This window comes from Chanodichthys erythropterus, chromosome 11 (genome assembly GCF_024489055.1).
Source record: "Chanodichthys erythropterus isolate Z2021 chromosome 11, ASM2448905v1, whole genome shotgun sequence".
Lineage (NCBI taxonomy): Eukaryota > Metazoa > Chordata > Actinopteri > Cypriniformes > Xenocyprididae > Chanodichthys > Chanodichthys erythropterus.
This window is the reverse complement of record NC_090231.1, coordinates 34,142,671-34,163,902: the sequence shown is the minus strand read 5'-3', so window position 1 is coordinate 34,163,902 and position 21,232 is coordinate 34,142,671. Positions and strand designations below refer to the sequence as shown.

Genomic DNA, 21,232 nt, shown 5'->3' with positions numbered 1-21,232 from the left:
ACTTTCAAATGAGTGCAGTTATCTTTTGCCGCTCAAAATTTTGTAACGTTAGGGTTAAGGTGGAATAAAAAGCGTCTTACCTGAGGCCACAGCTGCATTGCTGGCTTGGCTGCTACTGCTGCTAACATCCACGTACAGCTCATCCTCTGCCTCAGTGGAGGAAGGGGAGGAGGAGTCAGAGGTCAGCTCCTCACTGGAGCTGCTGGTACTGTGCAGGAGGTACTTCTTCCGTGCGATCACCTCTCGCTTCTTCCTTAAACGCTCCTTTTGCTTTGGAGTCCGCTGGGCCCCGCCTCCTGCCCCGCCCTTCACAAACCGTTTCCTATGCAACGGCCTGCGTGAGCTGAGACATGGACGTTTCACATGATTGCTTTCTGGCTCAAGCCGAGCCCATTTATGTGACCTGCTGGCACGAGTCCGGGCGAGCAGTGGCCTCATGCCTACTGCCGTGCCTGTGCCACCCATTGCACTGCCAGTGGAGGCAGAACCAGGAGCCTTGAGCTGCTGCTGCTGTCTGACTGTCATCGCCCCACCATCCTCCTCTGAGCTAAGAGTGTCCGAGTCACCAAACCGAAGGCTGGAGGATGGCGAAGAGGCACAGTCACTCAATGAGGACTCTGGGTTCCTCTCGTCCTCGCTACGTGTCTCTAGCAGCATGGGCCTGTGACGGGGCGGAGTAAGGGCTGCCTCACTCACTGGCGCATCCTTCAGAGAACAATATGATGGCCCAGGCTGCTGGCTCTTGCGCTTTTTGCGTCCCGACAAACCTCTGTCACAGTCTCTGCGAACTCCAGCATCTCGTGAAGGCCGGTGCCTGGTCTCGGCACACAGCTGAGAAGGGAAATCACTTCCTGCCTTGCCAATCACCTCCATCTCAGCGGGGAAGCTCTTAGCTGTCTCCATGGGTTCGGGGTTAGCCAGAGGCCCCTTTAGGGGCTCCTGCTTACGTCGTGCATCAGACGGAATCTCACTCTTCATTGCGACTGACCCACAACGAAGTGCCACCAAGGCTCAATATGTTGAATCCAAAGGTTCCATTGGAGATCCACCAGTCCTACAAATGGAAAACATAGAAAATATGCACAAAATGAGAATACTGTCCCCAAAAGAGTGAAACAAATTAGATTATATATACTTTTTCATACAAATATGCACTGTTTTCTGCCCGAGACCTTTTCAACGATATATGACAAGTCTATCTGTTTTACAGATCACATTTTCATATAAAGCAGTTATTTTTTCATGCTATAAAAATAGAGCTCTTCTAATATGTCATCAAATTTAAAAAGCACTTGTTAAGAGATATTTCCTATATTCACTGTAAAGCTAAGCTACTAAGATGACAAAAAACAACACCAATTTTGTGTTGGTCAAGCAAGTGGTTTGTTAAGCAACGCGATAACTTAGTAGCGCTCCTGCTTTGAATTTAAGAGGTTAAGGTTAATGATTAATTGATCGTTAATTTAAACAAAAGATGCAAAACCTAAGTCTGACTTAGATGTGAATGTTGTTTTAGAAGCCATTTCTGGCTGTTATCCAGGCAGCTGTTGTTGGCGTTGTAATAAAAGAAAGGAAATGGTGACTAAAGAAAGGTCATCTCTTGCACCGCATAGACAGAAACGAGCAACCAAACACGTTTCAGGAGCCACTTAATACCTCCTGCAAAAGACTACACACAAATCAACCATGCACAAGATAATGCTGCTAGGGGTCATTATTTCCCACTCTCACCTAGTTTTTGATTATTCTTATGATAATAGCATAGGAAAAGAGCAGCCTACATCTCTCACACAATGTGATGCCTAATAGCAGACAGCTGTTTGTTGTTTTGCATAAAATGGTGTTCAATACAGGTGTATATGAAGAGTCTCTTCATCTTGATCCTTATATAATGCAGTCATTTGGGCTGAAGCAACCTAATTAAATCCCTCTCAAATTAGGTTCCTGCTTGCTTGCATAATGGGTATTTATCCATCATTGCCCGTAATTTTCACAATGATTACCAACGTCCACAAAGCCTCTTCCTCCTCTCATTATGAAAATCTAACAATTCAGCCATTTTATTATTACCTCTTTTATTCTCATCTCACAACCATCTTTCCCTCTTTAATCAAAATCTCGCTGTGTTTCCGATCACTCTTCCATTCACCAGACTCCCATTACGCACTAACATTTCTTCAGCCTTCCCTAATTAATATCTCGACACGCAGAGTGGGACCATGCCCCAAACGCCTTACGCTTCACAGCAGCCATGGCAAGACCCTAAGTTCTCATACCTGTAAATTATGAAAGCAGCCATCTGTTTCCTAAGGCATATAGTCTCTTTTTGAGTCAACATCTCTGTCTGGTAACAGTGTCAAAGAGTAACTTTCCTGTATACAGCAATCTAAAGATGAAGCATTCCAGGGGTTAATATTGCCACAGTTTGTGTGTACTTCGAAACTTACAAAGAAAGGATTTCCCTGCCAAACATACTAGTTTTAAGAATTAGCCTAGACTGTTGTTATGGGTACCATAAATGTCTAGAATGGGGTATATAATAATAATAATAATAATAATAATAATAATAATAATAATAATAATGGGTCTGGATACACTACTATTAAAACATTCGCAGTTTGTAAGGGTTTTTAGGTTTTTGAAAGAAGTCTCACATGCTCACCAAGGCTGCATTTATTTGCTCAAAATTACAGTATGAACAGTAATATTGTGAAATAATGTTACAATTTAAAATAACTTTTCTATTTTAATATATTTTAACATATAATTTATCTCTGAGATCAGCGTCATTACTCCAGTCTTCAGTGTCACATGATCCCTCAGAAATCATTCTAATATGCTGATTTTGTGCAAGAAACATTTCATATTTTTTCTTATAAATGTTGAAAATGGTTATGCTGCTTTATATTTTTGTAGAAACTGATTTTTTTTCAGGATTCTTTGAATGGAAATTTCAGTAGAATAGATTTATTTGAAATATAGAAGTCTGTAGGGGTGTGCGATATCACAATTTTTGATTGTGAATGATTAAAATGTCTCCAGGATCTGCTTTTTAAGTAACATCATTGTATCATGCTAAAACTATCAGTTTAAGTTCTAGTGCCTCCGTTCTAACATACGGAACGACACAACGTACACACGACATTGCAGTTATTTAAAATCACTAAAGATTATTATTTGTATGCATTTTAAAGCCTTGCTGGTTAAACATTTTATTCACACCCAAAGCATGCACACATTAAAATCCTGTCAAACAGCATGTGAGTACTGATCTAGGTTATCTTTTGCATCTTAAACTGTCAAATACACAGTTGATTATGTCTTAAAACAGCATTTTAAAATGAAAACGATCCTCGTCTACACGGGCGTTTCCACAGCATTTCAGAAATCATCTCCGTCTATTCTATACAACTGAAAACGCATGCCACATGACCGTTCATGCATACTAGGCATGCGCGTACAAGTGTAAACAGTTGCGTCTTGCGTATCTATGTAGGTAGCTGCAATATATAAAAAAAAAAACGTTTAACCGTACAATGGCTGCTAAAAATGACAACAAAGATTGCAGTTCAGTCTCCATGTTACTGTTTACACAGTCATCAAGGATACGCAGAGCGAACGTGAGCAGCCATGCCAGCCTTTTCACTGCAACCCCGGCGTTTTCAAACTAAAATGGGGTCTGCAGCATTTTCGTAAGTCTTTGTTTTCGAGGTTCGAAAACATCAGTGTAGCATAACCATAGTAGCTTATGCGCTTTAAAACAAATATGCATTAGTGTAAACTGGGCCTAAATCAAAGTCCCTTTAAGACAAGTCGTTTCACTTGGCGGCCATCTTTGAAACGCCTCTCAGGCAGTTATTTCAGTCATGCAAGTGCAGCTCTTTGAATGGGGAAACATCAAAATTCTTCAAAGCTGGTCACCAAGCATATGATTAAATTTCATATTTGAAATCACCAATTAAATCTGACGACAATTGTATCATAAATGTGGTTTATTATGCTCAAATAGGTGTTAAAAAAGTTTTTGTTTTTTTTTTAGGCTGGAGCAGCCAATGCACATGTGCAGTCCTAAATAATGAAATAATTATTTTAATCTCTGCCCACTTTAGCCTAAATGGCCTGCCATTTTCTTTTATATTTTGTTACTTTGTAAGTTTAGTTTAGGCTACATTTTTAAAATAGGGAAATTAGTTTGGCTTTACTGCTCAATCACTTGCAAAATAGTAAAACCAACATGAATAGTGATTTTCCTGAAAAAAATCGTGATATGATATTTTTGCCATATATTTTACCATATATACCATATTTTTTGCCATATCGCCCACCAATATTTATAACATTATAAATATCTTTACTGTCACTTTTGATCAACTGAACGCATTCTTGCAGGATAAATGTATTCATTTCTTTCAAAGAAACATCTTGATTTGATGCTCTTGAACCATAGTGTAAATATCAGCTAAAAATCTGTAAATCACTGAAAGCAGTCTAAGCAAACACTGGGTGCTATCAATGTATAGAAAATTAATATAGAGTTTATATAAATTAGAAACTACTGCTGTATCAGAAATCTGAAAACCAAGAAGACTTCAAAAGAATTAAAAAAAAATGTCTTCCAAAGTAAATAGAGTCAAGTTTCCTGTAACTGCAGTCAAAATGTTTTACTGTAACTATGGTAATACTGTTATTCTATCAAGACCGCTAACTTTTATTATGACCCACTGGTATTGAGCAATATCCAGTTTCACAAAAGCAAACCAAACTCTCACAACCCTTAAGTCTATAATTAAGAAAACATCAACCTATGTAAAATAAAGCTGGGAATTAATTTTTTTGTAAAAAGGGGGAACATTGAGAAGCATTTTTATTTATATAAACAGAAAACAAACAAACAAAAAAAAAAAATACAGGTTTTAAAATGTATCCTTGCTATAAATATTGTTACTTCAAGACTGAGATGAGGAACCTAGACTTGCACCACATAAAAACAGTGTGACTAGGCTTCTATTGCATGTTAAACGGATTTATTCATTATTTATAACGTTTTTAGCACCATTTTCACTCTTCACTCCATTAAGAAATAAGAGCTCAGACTGTGTTGATCGACATCCCTGAGCTAGACTGCTCTCCCAGGCTCCTCTGAGGCCGATCCTGTCAACCTGTGATGTACCGCTGTGCCATGCAACAAAGTGCACCACAGCACCTCCATATGAGGCAACCCCAGAGGGCCCCATTGCGGCAGTGCCTCTTGACGCCAAGGTGGATACAGATTTCAGAAGATAGGGGATTTTAGGGGACTGTTTTAATTCCTTCCCCAGGGACTGCTGTGTATATCTATGTTGAGTAGCTCCACCATAAGCAATAGCATGACACACAGCCAAAATGTGGGAGGAATAACTGTAAATATCACTACAAATTCACCACACAAATTAAGGTTTATGAAATGTAAACATCACCAACAAGTCAGCAATAATTCAAGTTACATCTGAAAGACCCGAAAAATAAGTGCAGTCAATACACATTTATTAATAGTATGCTCTCACTTTACATCGAGGAGCAGGGTCATGCAACGGTTACATTAAAAACAACTTGGGCACCCTGAGATTCATTTTTTTTTTTCAGCTTTACTATGTTCTATACAACCCCCCCCTCAAACTTCAGCTGAATCAATTAACTGAAGGAAATTCTGAACAAATTGGGTCAAATCTAATATACAGTTGTTAGCTGAAATCAACATAAAATACAGAAATAGTTATAAACAATGCACAAGCATATCACAATAAATTCTCTTTTAGAATATAAAGCATTTATTTAATCAAGCTCTAAAAATGGCTAGTTTTGATATTGCGGAATTTGTGATGTCACATTGGCAAATGCATTTACATATGACTGCCTCCAGAGCAAGACATCGATGAACAGTTATACATCATCGCACCATAGGCCCCGCCCACTGGCGTTCAGTCACTTAATGGACGCATCCAGCTTAAACAGCACATTTGCATCTCTTTAAAGACTTCAGAAGTATCCCAGCATCGGAAGCAAGTGGATTGGGTAATTTTATTGGCGTCCTGGATCACGTCGGAGAAACATATGTATGTTTGGAGCATTTTGTTTTGTCAGTGAGGCACAGTGTAATGGAGAGTTCATAAAAAAACTTTTGTTGAAAGATGAAGCAGCCAACTGTATTGGATCTGACAGTAGCTGCATCACAAACCTTTAGTAAGCGATTTTATAATGCCTTGTCTGTATACGCATTTTCAGGAATCACAACTGCATTCAGCGACAGTATCAAAAATGGCGGTTCATAACATGGGGAAGTTTTATCAAAATTGACAGCATGTTATTAAATAAATGTGTCCAATCGAGACATGAGTTCATCCATCAGATATTTTAAACAACCAAAATGGTCTTTAACTGACTGCAGAGAGTACGTTTGAGCTTCGCACTTTGCTAGTTGTCCAGTGCGGTTCTGTTATGTGTTTGTAATGAACCTCTAACATTAAAATAATCATTGAAAAAAAAAAAGGGTTTAAAGGGTTAGTTCATGCAAAAATGAAAATTCTGTCATTTATTACTCACCCTCATGCCGTTCCACACCCATAAGACATTCGTTAATTTTCAGAACACAAATTAAGATATTTTAGTTGAAATCCGATGGCTCCGTGAGGCCTTCATAGGGAGCAATGACACTTCCTCTCTCAAGATCCATTAATGTGCTAAAAACATATTTAAATCGGTTCATGTGAGTACAGTGGTTCAATATTAATATTATAAAGCGACGAGAATATTTTGGTGCGCCAAAAAAACCAAAATAACGACTTATTTAGTGATGGCCGATTTCAAAACACTGTTTCAGAAAGCATCTGATCATAAATGAATCAGTGTATCGAATCTGCAGTTCGGAGCGCCAAAGTCACGTGATTTTAGCCATTGGCAGTTTGACACGTGATCTGAATCCTGATTCGATAAATGACAGAATTTTCATTTTTGGGTGAACTAAGCCTTTAACAGCAGTTGACGTAGAGAACGCAGTTCAACGCTTCCGTGTTCTATGTCAGAATGCCGACTCATTATTGGCCGGCTCCTGCGTCAGCATCACACACGTGTCATGCTGCTCACATGTACAGTGTCACCCAATACAGAGTGGGCATTCGGATGTAAATTCAAGCGTTGAACTGTGCTTACTGCAGCAACTGCGTAGGAGACTGACATGGAAGACAAAAAAAATTGTTGAATAAAGCTGTTATTTTTGCGCAAAAAGAGTATTCTCGTCACTTCATAACATCAAGGTTGAACCACTGCAGTTACATGGACTATTTTAACAATGTCTTTACAACTTTTCTGGGCCTTTACAGTGGTAATTAAATTGGGTCAGAGAGCTCTCGGATTTCATCAAAAATACCTTAATTTGTGTTCGGAAGATGAACAAAGGTCTTACAGGATTTGGAACAACATGAGGGTGAGTAATTAATGACAGAAATTTCATTTTTGGGTGAACTAACCCTTTATTTTCAATTATTCGCCAATTTAAGTGAGTTAACTAAAAAGTATCAACCAAACGACTGTGACAGACATTTTTCTCCTCAATGTTAGTATAGCTGGGAAAGACCATTAGTAAATATTCAGAGATCAAGCACAGATGTCAATAAATTAACAGGTCTGAAAGCAAACAGCAGTTCTTTCTCCAGGCATGACGTCTCATGTTGGAAAGCTGAAACACTTTATTATTAATATGTACAATTTAATCCTTTATAGAGGCAGATGACATGAAATTTTTATGAGCTGTTAAGACAATGACAGAGATAGCATTTTCATATCTGGATGGGATTACTGCATTTGGGAGCAGCAAAAGAAACACTGCATCTTATTTCTAAGGGTTTGTTTTTCAAAACAGATGATGGAAGTGCACCATGAAAGAGAAGATTCTTTGAACAAATCACTGATCAGTAGTTTGAGCCATGGTGAAATTAATAATCTCTTTTCAGATGTCACTGATTTATGGAAGTCAACAGCACATATGTCATGGTCCCAGAGGGGGCACATTAAAATGTTATTGTAAATGCAAAGACTGGAATCTGATCCAGCAAAAAATGGTCAGATGAAACCAGCTTTTCCATTTCCAATCAAATAACAACGTCGGTACAACAACAATCCAATAAATCATAACACAAAGGCAACGAGGGTTTGACAAACAACAGAAAAAGAAAGGCAGCGATGGCATGTTGATGCTGTTGTTCTCACTTTCTTCAACACATCAGCTGACAGCACTTCAGATTATAAAACGTATCCTAAAGCAGACATCTAGGACACGTTTAAGCCAACAGTGACAGCTAATGTTGTGTATATCAGTAGACCATTGGGCCTGGATGTGCTGGGACAAACATCTCTACTGAAACTGCTAGCGGCGGGCTATTAGCCTCTCCGGTTACTCAAACAATAGCTCATACCAATTGAAATTTACCATTAAAAAATATAAACAAAGCCACTTACCTCTATACACGTTGGAAAACTATCCCTCTTGAACTTAACCCCCTTTCCAGTGTACAATTTTCGTCGACAGAAGTAGAAAAGTATTGGGGAAGCAAGTGAACGTCAGCGGAGGCTTGTGTGAAATTGACAGTCACACAAACCCGGAGAGGGAGGGAGATAGAGCGAGAGGCCCAGCGCTTTAGCCTCCCCGCTAACTGACGGATATTTCGACGATTCCGCTTTAAATATATAAGAATACGCACGCGAGTTACAGCATCACACGTTTAACGTCACGGCGAGCTAATCGTACGGAGAGGACAGTTTATTTAACGGTCATATGTGTTTCGAATTCCTCCCCGTTTGCCCTCGGGTGCGAGTCCCCATTCCTGCCTATCCGCGGCGTCCATTAGAGCGCTGCTATGTGTGTATGTGAACAGCCTGCTGCTGCTACTGCTACGCACACACACACACACACACACACACACACACACGCGAGCGAGCATTTCGACATTTTACGACATTCTCGCATCCTTGACGACTCTCCGAGACAACAACATCACCTAAAGGCTTGTCGAAAATGAGATATATTGTGAATAACCGTTAATGATCTTAGTTGTTGACTACTGACTCTTGTTAATCTATACAGATATTTTAGTGTGGTTTGTGAATGCTGACCAATGTAACTTACTGTGTTGTATCGGTCTTTGTCAGACACGTGATTTTGTTGTGTGTGACGTCACCGCGGCGCCATATTTGTGGTATCCCTGCTGACTGTGAGAATGAAAGAGATTACACGAGTTGAGATAACAAGCAAATAACTCGCAAATATGAAGAAGCACAAGAACAAAGTTAAAATTTCATATCGCGATAAACTCACCAAAGATGCCAGGGACCGTTATTTGGAGAATTTTTCATCCATTCATAACATAGATCTGTACGAGCTGACTGCAGTAAGTTGGAGTGCTACTGACCCCGCATTGCTACCTAAATCATCATACTTAAATATTGTTAACTGTCTTGTTTATGGCATAAACGCATAGTGAACAATTTAAAAACTATCAATCCCTCGAAGATCACAGATATTTCACTAATGGGTGCAGGATTTATTTATGTTCTGAAGGAAGGACTGCGATAACACAGTATAGTAACGATAATGATGTCGTGTTAACTATATAACAAGTGCATGATTAAGGATGGTTTAGTATTATCAGGAAGAATTTTGAACTAATACTACCCTTTTTTTCATGCATTTTTTTCCTTTATTGCATTAAGTACATAAACCAATGTATAACACAATAAACATTGTTCCAATAAACAAGGCATCATCAGAGATGTATGTAGAATTTAATAGTGTATTTTATTACAGTACATTCTGATATAGTATACCTTTTAGACCTACCTCTGTGTTGTCTGGGTCAATGACATTATGAGTCTTTTTTTTTTTATTTTTATTTTTTTTGTCCAAAGGCCTTAATAATAATAAAAACAAAGATATGTCATGCAAGTTAAATATCTGATTTACAGATTGTGTATATTATTAATTATCCTGTTAATACTATAAGTGCATATAACATAAATCTACAAATCACCCTGAAAAATTTAATTATACATGCTTTATTGTTCATGCAAGACTGGATAAAGCATCAGCACATTTTTACACTACAATTCTACAAAAGATTCAAACATGCGCTGATTGGATGGTTTCTCTGTGAAAATCTCAAAACAGTCAGTAATCTCTGCTACTCTGTATTTAAACAAAGGAGACATATTTCTGTGCAAATCATCTCTGTATGCCCATACAGCTGAAAGCTTCAGGTTTGCATAGATATGACACAGTTTCATTGAATGTTCTGTATACCGTCTCAGGGGAAACATTAGAAGTGTTGTGCAGGCAGACCAAATCTGAGGTATATTAAGGTTCACAGAAGCATTTGAAATTTGTATTTGTTGCGTCTGGAATCAGAGGCACAAAAAAAAAAAAAAAAAAATTGTAACGCCATAAAGGTTCCCAGGTTTGGCAGACCCGTATAGTACATTAACATCATCTCCAAAACAAACATCAGACATCCTGTACATATCAAGTCGGTTTACTTCTGCACATGCAGATCACCATCTCCTCCAGCCTCCTGCATCTTCTCAGTGTGAAGATGATCACTTTCTCCAGCCTGATGGACCATAGTGTCAGCTGACTGACTTGGGTAAAGTTGGTTTTATATTCGCACATCCGTATTCAATAGCCTTGTTAATCACACTACATTGGACATTCAGTGGACATTCACAAGTAAATATGCCATTAAACAATACTTGCCTATTTTGATCGACTGTGAAAAATGTTATAAGTTGACAATCGTTGGTCGTCAATATCATGTCGCTGCTTAAAATTCGCAAACATTAATTTATTGCATATTTATTGGAAAGTCTGAATTTATCAGAAGTCTGAATGTGCAAATATAAAACCAACTTTACCCAAGTAGCTGACTGGATTGTTTTTCCTTAGTGTCTGTGTGTGCATCTCAATCAGCTCTGAGCTCTTGAATCAGTATATTGTGTATACAAATTTTGTGACTGAGACCGTCCTGATCAGTGCCCTAACTAATGAACTAGGGAGCTGATTGAGACACAGCCTGTGTTTAATGCTGATGTGGCCTTAATGTAGGGAGGGATGGTGTCCAGTTGGGGTCAGTCTCCATAATCTTTAAGCAGGCTGATCTGCAATGAAATGAAAAGGTCCACAGACCACAGCTGTAAAAAGTAGTCAGAAAATTAGAATCAGTATATAGATACAGAGCAAAAATGTCGTACCTTAAGTATAAAAATGCTGTAGCAAAATTAAGAAAAATAAAATGTAGACATATTCAAGTAAAGGGATTCAGTTTAAATTGACTTGTTTCATAGCACATACAATCCAAAACAATGCGTTGCTATAACGTTTTCTACTTTAGAAAACAGAAACCTCTAACTTACCTTTGTGAAATGTAGAAAGCAAACATACTTGAATGGAGATATCTTGACGAAAGTGATGTTTTGCGTCTCACCGCGGCAACCCGTGCGATCCGGCGCCTCTGTTATTGCCTCTAACGTTACATACTCTCCGTACAGCCTTTTTTCAAGTAGGAAACCGACTAAATCTAATCTCGTAGTAAAGTTTTTGACATTTTCTATCGTGGGACATATTATTGCAGCTTTTCACACAACAAAAGTGTGCCATTTTTACAATGAAAAGTAGCCAAAGAAGAAACAACTCTGCACTGATACAGAGATTGTTTGGATACCTCAGAAATGGCGACGACACCCATAATGCACTTCGGTTTTCACGAGTGTGACGTCACCTGACAAAGACCGATTAGGGAGTTGGTCGCCTCGTGCTCTCTAGTGGCAGAGAGTGTCAGCGCTTCATGTACATACAGCTTGTATGTTTTATGGGGCTGTCGTTTATATATATATATATATATATATATATATATATATATATATATATATATATATATATATATATATATATATATATATATATATATATATATATATATATATACACCATTGAATACTACATAGCCAATACCACATAGAATTGCCCTCTGATAAAAGCATATATAATATCCTCCTGGGACCCAGAGAAAAAAAAGAAAGAAAAAAAAATGGTATTTTTTCACGTCATTATATTGTTTAGACTAGAGCATAAGAAACAATAACAATAACGAAAAAAAAAAAAAAACATTTTTGAAAAATTATATTTTATTCATATGTTATGAATAAAGCCCTGGTGTCCTGGTGTCCTCTGTGGTGGACACCAGGACTAAGTTGTTTAAAAAATAAAATGACATGAAATTACATGTATAGGCAAAAACAATGGGATTTTTTTTTTTTAATCACCAATCAATTTTTAGGCTTCAGGATTGTTTTTAACCAAACTTTATTTAAAGATGATTCTCAACTATGTTTTGAAAGATATAATTAAATGATACCATTTTACTTTATGCAATATGTGGGTAAAATAGCCATACATGGGTTTTCCCATTCAACACAATGCATTTATACACTGTATCTAATTTTCATATTAATATGTTCTTGGGGAAACATGTAATGAAAAAAATAAGTGTAATAATAGGAGCAATAATTGGCAACATTTTCATAATAATATCTAATAATAGGAATACTGATACATAATTAATTTCACTATTGACTTGTTGTGTCTTCTAAAATGCCTGATAAACATGATTTAAGTCCTGGTGTCCTCTATGTGGACATGAATAAAATCAATGTCCTGTTTTGTAACAGAAAGTCATATTGTGATTAGAAACTCCGTAATATTTTCCTGAGATATTGATTTATGACAAACTATTTGAAAATTATTCAGATGTAAATGATAATAACAAAATATTATCATTTTCCATAAGGGTGTTAAATTTGATCAGTAAATCAGTCATATTTAAAGACCAAGGAGAGGGAGTGGTCATGGTGAAACCTCTGAACGTTTGGTTTCTCTGAAAAGCCCTGAATGTACTCTTTACAGGACATCCAGAAAAGTGTGACATGTATGATGTCAGAGAAAATCACTAAAATATAATGTCCACTCTATATATATAGTTTTCTTCTTCTGTAATCTACTATCAGCCCACTGGCCATAGTGTATTTCAGTGTCTCAAATCTTTTGAATCCGCTTATTTCTGCAGGTTGCGCTATTAGGTGATGACAAGTGAATCTTTTTGTGTTATGAACTCACTTAATTGAGTCAACATTTTGGAATGAGTAATGCACTCAGAAAAAAAACACTAAGTTTACAATAGGTTACATAAACACTTTGATATTATGTTTGATGTACAACAGTCACTTGATTCAAAATGGAGTGAAGGAAACATATGAATCAGAACATGGAAATGAACAAGAAAGATTCATTCACTAAAAGATTTGTTAATGAACAAATCACTATTTCAGATGTACTTTCTCATTACATCAATGACACACATGGATTTTGCTGTTTTATTACAGAGGTTTTAAACCTTTGGGCTCAAACAGTTTTCAAAGACCCAATGACTTTTCCAGTTGTTTGTGAGTAAGGAGGATAAGGATTTTAAAAATATTTTTACTATTTTAAAATATTAAATATTTTTAAAGAAAAAGAAAGTCTAAAATGAAAGAATGAAAAAGAAAGTCTTATCACAGTAGGCTACCTCATACATCCATTTTTTTTTTTGCAGGACAAAAAATAAATAAAATAAAAAATAAAATCTCGTTGTTGAGAATGTGAATCGAAATAAGAAATATCTCAGATTTTAGTCTTTTTAGCCTATTTTAATGCCAGTTTTTATCTTAAATTAATTTAAGTAATCTTGAGGCCCCCTAGTGGACCCGGTTGATGAAAGCCACTGTTTTATCAACAATAATCACCAATGGTTTCATTCATATTCAAACTGTTTCAGTTTAAAAATGTACAGTCTTTAAAAAAATGAAGGTCTTTGACCAACAGACACTGTTATCAACACAATGCCACATAACTACTCAAAAATCAATCAGTCAAACAACTTTAAAATGAGTTCAGTTCAATGCCGTCGTGTTTTATTTACAGCGCCATAGAGGAGCTACATGTGAAACCGGAGATGAGGGATGATTGATAAGCGTCCCTTCCCTTTTCAACCAATCGAAGTTGAGTATTCCGCGAGGCAGTGACCAATCAGACAGCGCGGAGCGGTATTTGAATCACCAGCAGGCCTTTGTACTGTACGGTTTGTTTTGAGTTGGATAAGGAATACTAAGCAAAGCTAAACGGCCTGTTTTAATTTTTTACATTTTATTACGAAAGACCTCTCGAAAAGCGTATTCGTCATGGAAATGCACGCTTTGGTGAGTATTTAATGCAGAAATATGTGTTTGTATTTATCTGATAAAAGACTTGCTAGCGTCAAAGCAGCTTCGTATTCGTTAGCTTAAATTGCTAAAAGTTGTTGAAATAGGTGAAAATAGTTTTCTACTTCCTTTTTCATTACAGCGCAATGCAAACAACCCTGTTTTTATTGGTGGCAAAGGCGGTCCTGTAAACGGTGCTGCGAGGAGGCCCGTGTTTGGCGAACTGTCCAACTTTGCTCACAAACCAGTTCAGACCAAGGTAACCGTTACGTGTCTTTATTTACCACCATGCAACTTGTGCATTTGAGCAACGGCGTGATGCCACGCATTCCTCTTTATTCTTTCCTTTTCAGAAGGTTCAGCCTGCGCAATCTGTAAAATCAACTGTCCAGCCAGCTGTTGTGCAACCCAAACGTGCCCAGGTACAGCACGAGGTCTCTCAACCTGCCCCAGCGTTACCCCCTGCTCAAGCTGACGTGAGCATGAAGGAAGAGGAACTCTGTCAAGCCTTTTCCAACACACTCTTTCCAGTTGAAGACATCGATGAGGGGGATGCTGACATGCCTCAGCTGTGTCCTGAATATGTAAAGGACATCTATGCATATCTGCGAACCCTTGAGGTACTTGTGGCTTGTCTTTACTTTTTTTTCTCTTTACCTTTGTACTTTTTACCAGCTTCTATGCTGCTCTTGCAGGTCCAGCAGTCAGTCCGTCCCCGTTATATGCGCGGTTATGATATCAACGGACGAATGCGTGCTCTCCTAGTTGACTGGCTTATTCAGGTGCACTCAAGATTTCAGCTCCTGCAGGAAACCTTGTACATGACCGTAGCTATCCTTGATCGCTTTCTTCAGGTAGAAGTTACAGCTTTTTATAAAATGTGTGTTTTTTTTTTTTTTTTTTTTTTCTTTCTTCTACATTCCTATGTTGTGAAATGCTTTTAGTGAATACTTCTGGGGTGATGTCTGATTTCATCAAATTGAAATTGTAAACCCCTTTTTCTTTTCAGGTTCAGCCTGTGACTCGTAAGAAGCTCCAGCTAGTTGGGGTTACTGCAATGCTGCTTGCTTGTAAATATGAGGAAATGTATGTGCCGGTGGTTGGGGACTTTGCCTATATCGCTGATGATGCCTTCACGAATGCCCAGATCAGAGAGATGGAGATGATGATTCTCAGTGAGCTGAACTTTGAGCTTGGACGTCCTCTGCCCCTGCATTTTCTGCGGAGAGCCTCAAAGGCAGGCAATGTAAGTATGGGTTTGAATATCCCTGATGTGGTTTAGCAGTTTTTTTTTTTTTTTGTTAATAAAAGCTTCAGATGTTAAGTCTTTGCCTTTTTTTTCAAACTACTTTAGGCGGATGCTGAGAAGCATACTCTAGCAAAATATTTCCTTGAACTGACACTACTTGATTACGACATGGTCCACTATAACCCTTCTGAGACTGCTGCTGCTGCTCTGTGCCTCTCTCAACTTGTGCTTGATGGCCAAAAATGGGTAATTTTTATTTTATTTTTTTTCCCTTCCTATAACCTTCCACACACGTATATGTGTATCGTTTTGTTTTTTTGTTTTTTTTTTCCCCTTGCTGCTCTAGTCACCAACCCAGCAACACTACTCCACCTACGATGAGGCCCACCTGAAGCCCATCATGCAGCATATTGCCAAAAATGTGGTTGCAGTCAATGAAGGGCTCTCAAAGCATGTGGTATGCACTTTCTTTTTTTTTTTTTTTTTTTTCTCTCTATTACTTGGTGGGGCTATTTACATGACACAATGACAACAGCGTTTTGGTGGCCTGAAAACCAACTTTTGAAATTGAAGAATTTTTAAACTATATAGTTATCTGTGAAAATGTGACGTCTTGCACTAGAGTACTACGTTTGGTCTATCCACCTTATTTTTCAACGCAGGTGTGCAAGACTTCCGATTTTATTAGGTGCTATAGGGAAATGAGGAGAATATCAAAGTGCAGTAAAATAAGGTGGATGGGCATCCTCTATAAAAGAATTCGTATGTGCAGGTGCATAGTCTCACTTTACAAAGTGACACCGCCAACTAGTCTGGCATGTGTAATACAGCATTTTTAGTCATTTGCGCAGATCCGTTTTGAATGGGAATGGTTTTGAAAAGTTCTGTACAAAGAACTTCTGTTTTTGGTACATTGTTGTCATGTAAATGTACTTGCACTTAAGCATTTGGCCGAATCTTATTCAAGGCAACTTGCAAAAAGGGAACAAAGCATGGGTTTGGTTGTACTGAATGCTAGGGTGATGTCCATCTCTTGCAGACCGTGAAAAAGAAATACTCCAGCAGCAGGCTCATGAAGATCAGCCTCCTTCCCCAGTTGAAGTCCTCACTTGTGAAGGATCTGGCTTCTCCTCTGCTGTCCAGCTCCTGAGGATTTTTATGTGGGAATGGACACTAAAAATTGCACTTTATTTTGTCAGCCATTTTGAGCGATGGACTGCTGCTTTTTAAACCTAATGTACATACTTTTGAATAAATGTTTCTTTTTTTTCCTTTTTTAAAAGGCATTTTTAAGCTGAGGGTTTAAATTGGGTTTTACTGTTTGTCTTTATGAACTTGCTGGATCTGTATTTGCTTGCCCACTTAGTTGGCAAAATGGAGCTGATATCATTAAAATCCAAAGATTTGATACCACTTTTTGACTTGTGTTAATGCTGACATAAGTTTAGGATTTGTTCTAGTTGAACTTGACTGGGTTCTGACTCTTTTAATAAATGTGAAACGCTTGGATTGAAAACTCAAATGATACAACTGCTCATGCTGAATGAAGGAAGTCTTTCCACCTGCTGTCAGGGATGTTGCACATGTGGTGCTTGAACTCCCAACAGTTTAATTTCTGAAATGAAAAGGGGCAAGTTTAAGGTCTCATTGACAATTTTGTACGTCACAAATTTGTGCCTTGAAATATTTTAAGATTAAGTGTTGGTCTACACTTAATCTTAAAAGGGGAATTAGGGTATCATATCTGAACTTTATGGGTTGCTGACATATTACTCATCTAAAAAAAAAATTGTAGAAGTTGAATGCATGGAAGAAACTTGTAATTTGAAGTTTTGGAAAGCAGCTTGTGTTATAGCTCACACTCTCTGTAAATGCACACTTTAAACTTATACAGTATAAATTAAGGTGGACCTATGTAGCACTGGTGGAATTAAATGGAACAATGTACAAGACATGTATAAAACGTGTGGAACTACAGGAACATTGTTTCACTGTATTTGGCAATGCAGAAAGAGTTATAATTGAAGATAATTTCAAAATTTTTACTAGACCCTAAGCTTTTTCTTTTGGGCTTCTACCCAGAGAAACAATTATAGAAGTGAGCAAGCTTTTCTAGACCTGATTTATGCCAAAAAATGTGTTGCTCTGTTGTGGACAAAGATTCACAGACCAAATTCTACTCAATGGATAAGAGAGATGTCAAGCCTTCCATTAGAAAAGATAACTTGCATATTAAAGGCTAAACCGCATGTATTTGAAAACATATGGAGCGGTTCCAACCTTGTAGACTTGAGAAATTCATGTATTTTAATTTTGAATAGATTACCATTGGCTAAAACAGGAGGAACATTCTTGTTTTTTTTACTTCGTTTTATCTTTCTAGAGAAAATGCAGCGATTTTATGGTTGAATGGAATTTGAAAGAATGTATATGAATGTAAAAGGCTGTATTTCAAAGTGTTAAGTGAAAAAAATAAAAATAGTGTAAAAAAAAAAAAATATATATATATATATATATATATATATATATATATATATATATATATATATATATACTAACACAAGACCTACCCAGAGTGTTTTTTTTTTCTTTTCTTTTTTTGTATATTATGTGGTTTCAGTTGTTCCACTTATTTAATCTTAGTACAAAAGTTGAGAAATCATTTGGATGTAGATTTCATGTACCAATTTGTGGTTATGCATAGTGATTGAAACCTATTGTGTTTGGTCCAGTGGGCATTTATTAAACCAATAATTATGCTTCTTGCTAAACAGTTCATCAATCTCACCCACAATGCATCTCTAAATTGGTCTGAGATTGAGATGCAATAAAAATGCCAGCAATATTCAAGTAAACTATTTACAACACAGGCTGGGTTCATTTAAACATTAAGATTTTTTTCTTTACTGCCATTTTGCCAAAGGTATGCATATTTTGTATCCCCAAAATACTTTTTGTTAAACATGACTCAAATCCATGAAAAGAATATTTCTGTCAATGAAAATAACCTAAGCTGTTCTTAGGAAAATATATGGGAACTGAACTTTGGAACATTCTTAAGTTGTCCCATAACTGTCATCTTAAAAGGGATAGTTCACTCAAAAATTAAAATACTGTCATTTACTCACCCTCAAGTTGTCCCAAACCTGTATGGATTTTTTTTCTTCTGCTGAACAAAAGAATATGCGTAACCAAACCGTTGATGGGCCCCATTTTGTTATCCATATTCTTCAAAATATCTTCTTTTGTGTTCATCAGAAGAAATTCACACAGGTTTGGAACAACTTGAGGGTGAGTAAATGATGACAGAATAAATAAGAACTTTTGGGCAAACTACTCCTTTAAGAAGATTTTTGTAGATCCAGGTTTCATCTCTTCACTAACTAGCACCTTGGGCAAATGTTGACCTGACCAGTACATTTGTATGATATTTTACTCATAAAGTGCTTTGCATCTGTACAGTAACAGAAGTGGTGAAGAGTGCGGAAATACCACTGCAGTTTAAATTGAAACTGTTTTGCACAATGATACATTCAGCATTGTTCTGAGATTATGAACTTAACATCAAAAGCATACAATCCATGGTTTTCAAGAGCTGTAGTGCAGTTGATACATTTGGGTTTCTCTTAACTACAATATGAAAGGCAACATGGTGAAACGTTCCTTAGCAGCAAAACATTTCCCACTAAAACCATTGATTTAGACATGACCTCAAGAAAGTAGAAAAAAAAAATAAAATCAAAAACAGCAGGTGACTAATGCCAAGCACCTTAATTTACATATAAAATCTATCCATTTCAAAAGCAAAATAAAAAGCCTGTTCCCACATAAAATGGCTACTTCATCTCTAAGTGAACTAAGATCACCTTAAATATCAATGACAGATGAACAAACCACATCAGAAATAAACTGTAGAATGCTGTAATATAAATACAATAAATAGTTTTGATCAGTGCTCACAGGGACAGCTCAGTATTCAGCGCCCTGGAGAAAATTTTCGTGTCCGGTCAGCGTCTGCCCGCATGGCCTCAATTGTCCGTGGCAACACAATGCAAAGCTTATGCAATCAGCCACAGCCATAGCACACCTCGCTCCTTCCTTCATTATCTCCATTTCCCCTCGTTTCTTTGTCCTTCTTCGTCTAACAAGTTTGCTGAGGTTCAAATCTGGTTGCCTCATTAACGGCTGAAGAGGTTAGATCTTTGTCACGTAGTTGTTTGGGAAAAGGCCTTGTTTACCTCTTAGTCTCCCTGTCCACCATCCAGAGGCGTCTAGACAAACAAATAATGCATTAATATCACAATTAATCCCACAATGCATCTCTAAAATGGTCTGAGATTCATATATATGTAAAATGACAGCAACATTCATGTAACTGCCATTTTCACTAAATATTTAGATTTTTTTAGTTATAAAAAATTCTTCCACATTTAAAAGAAAATTTATACTACGCAAAATAAATATTTTGTACGCTCGCACCTTCCTTAATGATGTCAATGATGTCATCTGCATTGAAACTGAGCTCATCTGTGTCTTGGGCGTCATAAGCATAAAGGGCTTTACATTGAGGCACCTGGGGCTTCGGCTTGGGGGCCGGTTTGGGCCGACCACCTCCCGGAGCGGGCCTGTTGGTGGACTGTCTGTGGGCCCTTGGAGAAAAGAGCAGAAGACATGAACAGATAGAATTGCATGTGATGTTTCTAACATTGCAGAAACCATGGGAACATGCTTCTACAAGTGAAGGTAAGTGTGAAGTCAACTGTGTTCTTGAAGAAGCATAGCTGTTGTGAGAGGGTTAGCTGTCTGATTTTGTGGTGTTAGTTCATGTGTTCCCCAATAGGTGGCGACAGATTCACATTTATCCACAGAGGGACTGTCAGTCTTAAATAGACTACATTTCCAAAATAGACTTAAAGGGTTAGTTTATGTCATTAATGACTCTCCCTCATGTCGTTCCAAACCCGTAAGACCTCCGTTCATCTTCGGAACACAGTTTAAGATATTTTAGATTTAGTCCGAGAGCTTTCTGTCCCTCCATTGAAAATGTATGTACGGTATACTGTCCATGTCCAGAAAGGTAATAAAAACATCATCAAAGTAGTCCATGTGACATCAGTGGGTTAGTTAGAAGTTTTTGAAGCATCGAAAATACATTTTGGTCCAAAAATAACAAAAACTACGACTTTATTCAGCATTGTCTTCTTTTCCGGGTCTGTTGTATATATTTGCTTTCACTCCACAGCGACGCTGCTTCTTCTTCTTCTTTCCTGTTTTACTGCAGTTGGCATCCAGCTTATTGGTGCATTACCGCCCCCTTCTGTATACCGTACGTCCATTTTCAATGGAGGGACAGAAAGCTCTCGGACTAAATCTAAAACATATTAAACTGTGTTCCGAAGATGAACGGAGGTCTTATGGGTTTGGAACGACATGAGGGTGAGTCATTAATGACATAATTTTCATTTTTGGATGAACTAACCCTTTAATTCAGTTGATCCTCCACCTTACTTTTGAGATAAGAATTTTTTTCTCCCAGCTGTTGCAACGAAGGGCCATTTGTTAGACCTTCGGCCTTCATGATGTGTCTGAGTCGACCCTCATCATGACTACAAAAGGGAAAATGGTAGAAAATGCCCAATCCAAAGTCCTTAACCTTGCTGACGTTAAATG

The 21,232-nt window shown here is 37.5% G+C and overlaps 3 protein-coding genes across 12 annotated transcripts in view; 1 reads left to right on the top strand and 2 right to left on the bottom strand.

Moving 5' to 3' along the window:
- The window catches only part of rnf111 (ring finger protein 111), a 42,592-nt gene extending 33,663 nt beyond the window's left edge, over positions 1-8,929 (bottom strand). For 2 of the 4 annotated variants that reach the window (XM_067399520.1, XM_067399522.1), the window contains exons 1-2: positions 8,491-8,929; positions 81-1,054 (exon numbers count right to left, since the gene is read on the bottom strand). In XM_067399520.1, coding sequence (XP_067255621.1) covers positions 81-978 — 898 coding nt within the window. In that variant the 5' untranslated portion in view covers positions 979-1,054; positions 8,491-8,929. The remainder of the gene's footprint in view (positions 1-80; positions 1,055-8,490) is intronic. The other 2 variants (XM_067399521.1, XM_067399523.1) reach the window with 1 other exon arrangement.
- Positions 8,930-14,175: 5,246 nt separating this feature from the next.
- Positions 14,176-17,898, top strand: ccnb2 (cyclin B2). Its single transcript, XM_067400810.1, has 8 exons — positions 14,176-14,310; positions 14,456-14,572; positions 14,667-14,933; positions 15,009-15,167; positions 15,323-15,559; positions 15,668-15,808; positions 15,909-16,019; positions 16,602-17,898. The coding sequence occupies exons 1-8, from the start codon at positions 14,293-14,295 to the stop codon at positions 16,710-16,712; spliced, it is 1,161 nt and encodes a 386-aa protein (XP_067256911.1). The 5' UTR covers positions 14,176-14,292; the 3' UTR covers positions 16,713-17,898.
- Positions 17,899-18,299: 401 nt separating this feature from the next.
- Positions 18,300-21,232, bottom strand: part of myo1ea (myosin IEa) — a 55,692-nt gene continuing 52,759 nt past the window's right edge. For all 7 annotated transcript variants that reach the window (XM_067399513.1, XM_067399515.1, XM_067399517.1 and 4 more), the window contains 2 exons: positions 20,042-20,211; positions 18,300-19,833 (listed from right to left, as the gene is read on the bottom strand). In XM_067399513.1, coding sequence (XP_067255614.1) covers positions 19,757-19,833; positions 20,042-20,211 — 247 coding nt within the window. In that variant the 3' untranslated portion in view covers positions 18,300-19,756. The remainder of the gene's footprint in view (positions 19,834-20,041; positions 20,212-21,232) is intronic.

Excerpts from the sequence above, each read along its gene's own strand:
- ccnb2 (XM_067400810.1), top strand. Across the intron at positions 15,809-15,908 it reads TGCTTGATGGCCAAAAATGG|TCACCAACCCAGCAACACTA; the intron begins GTAATTTTTATT and ends TTGCTGCTCTAG. Across the intron at positions 16,020-16,601 it reads AAGGGCTCTCAAAGCATGTG|ACCGTGAAAAAGAAATACTC; the intron begins GTATGCACTTTC and ends CATCTCTTGCAG.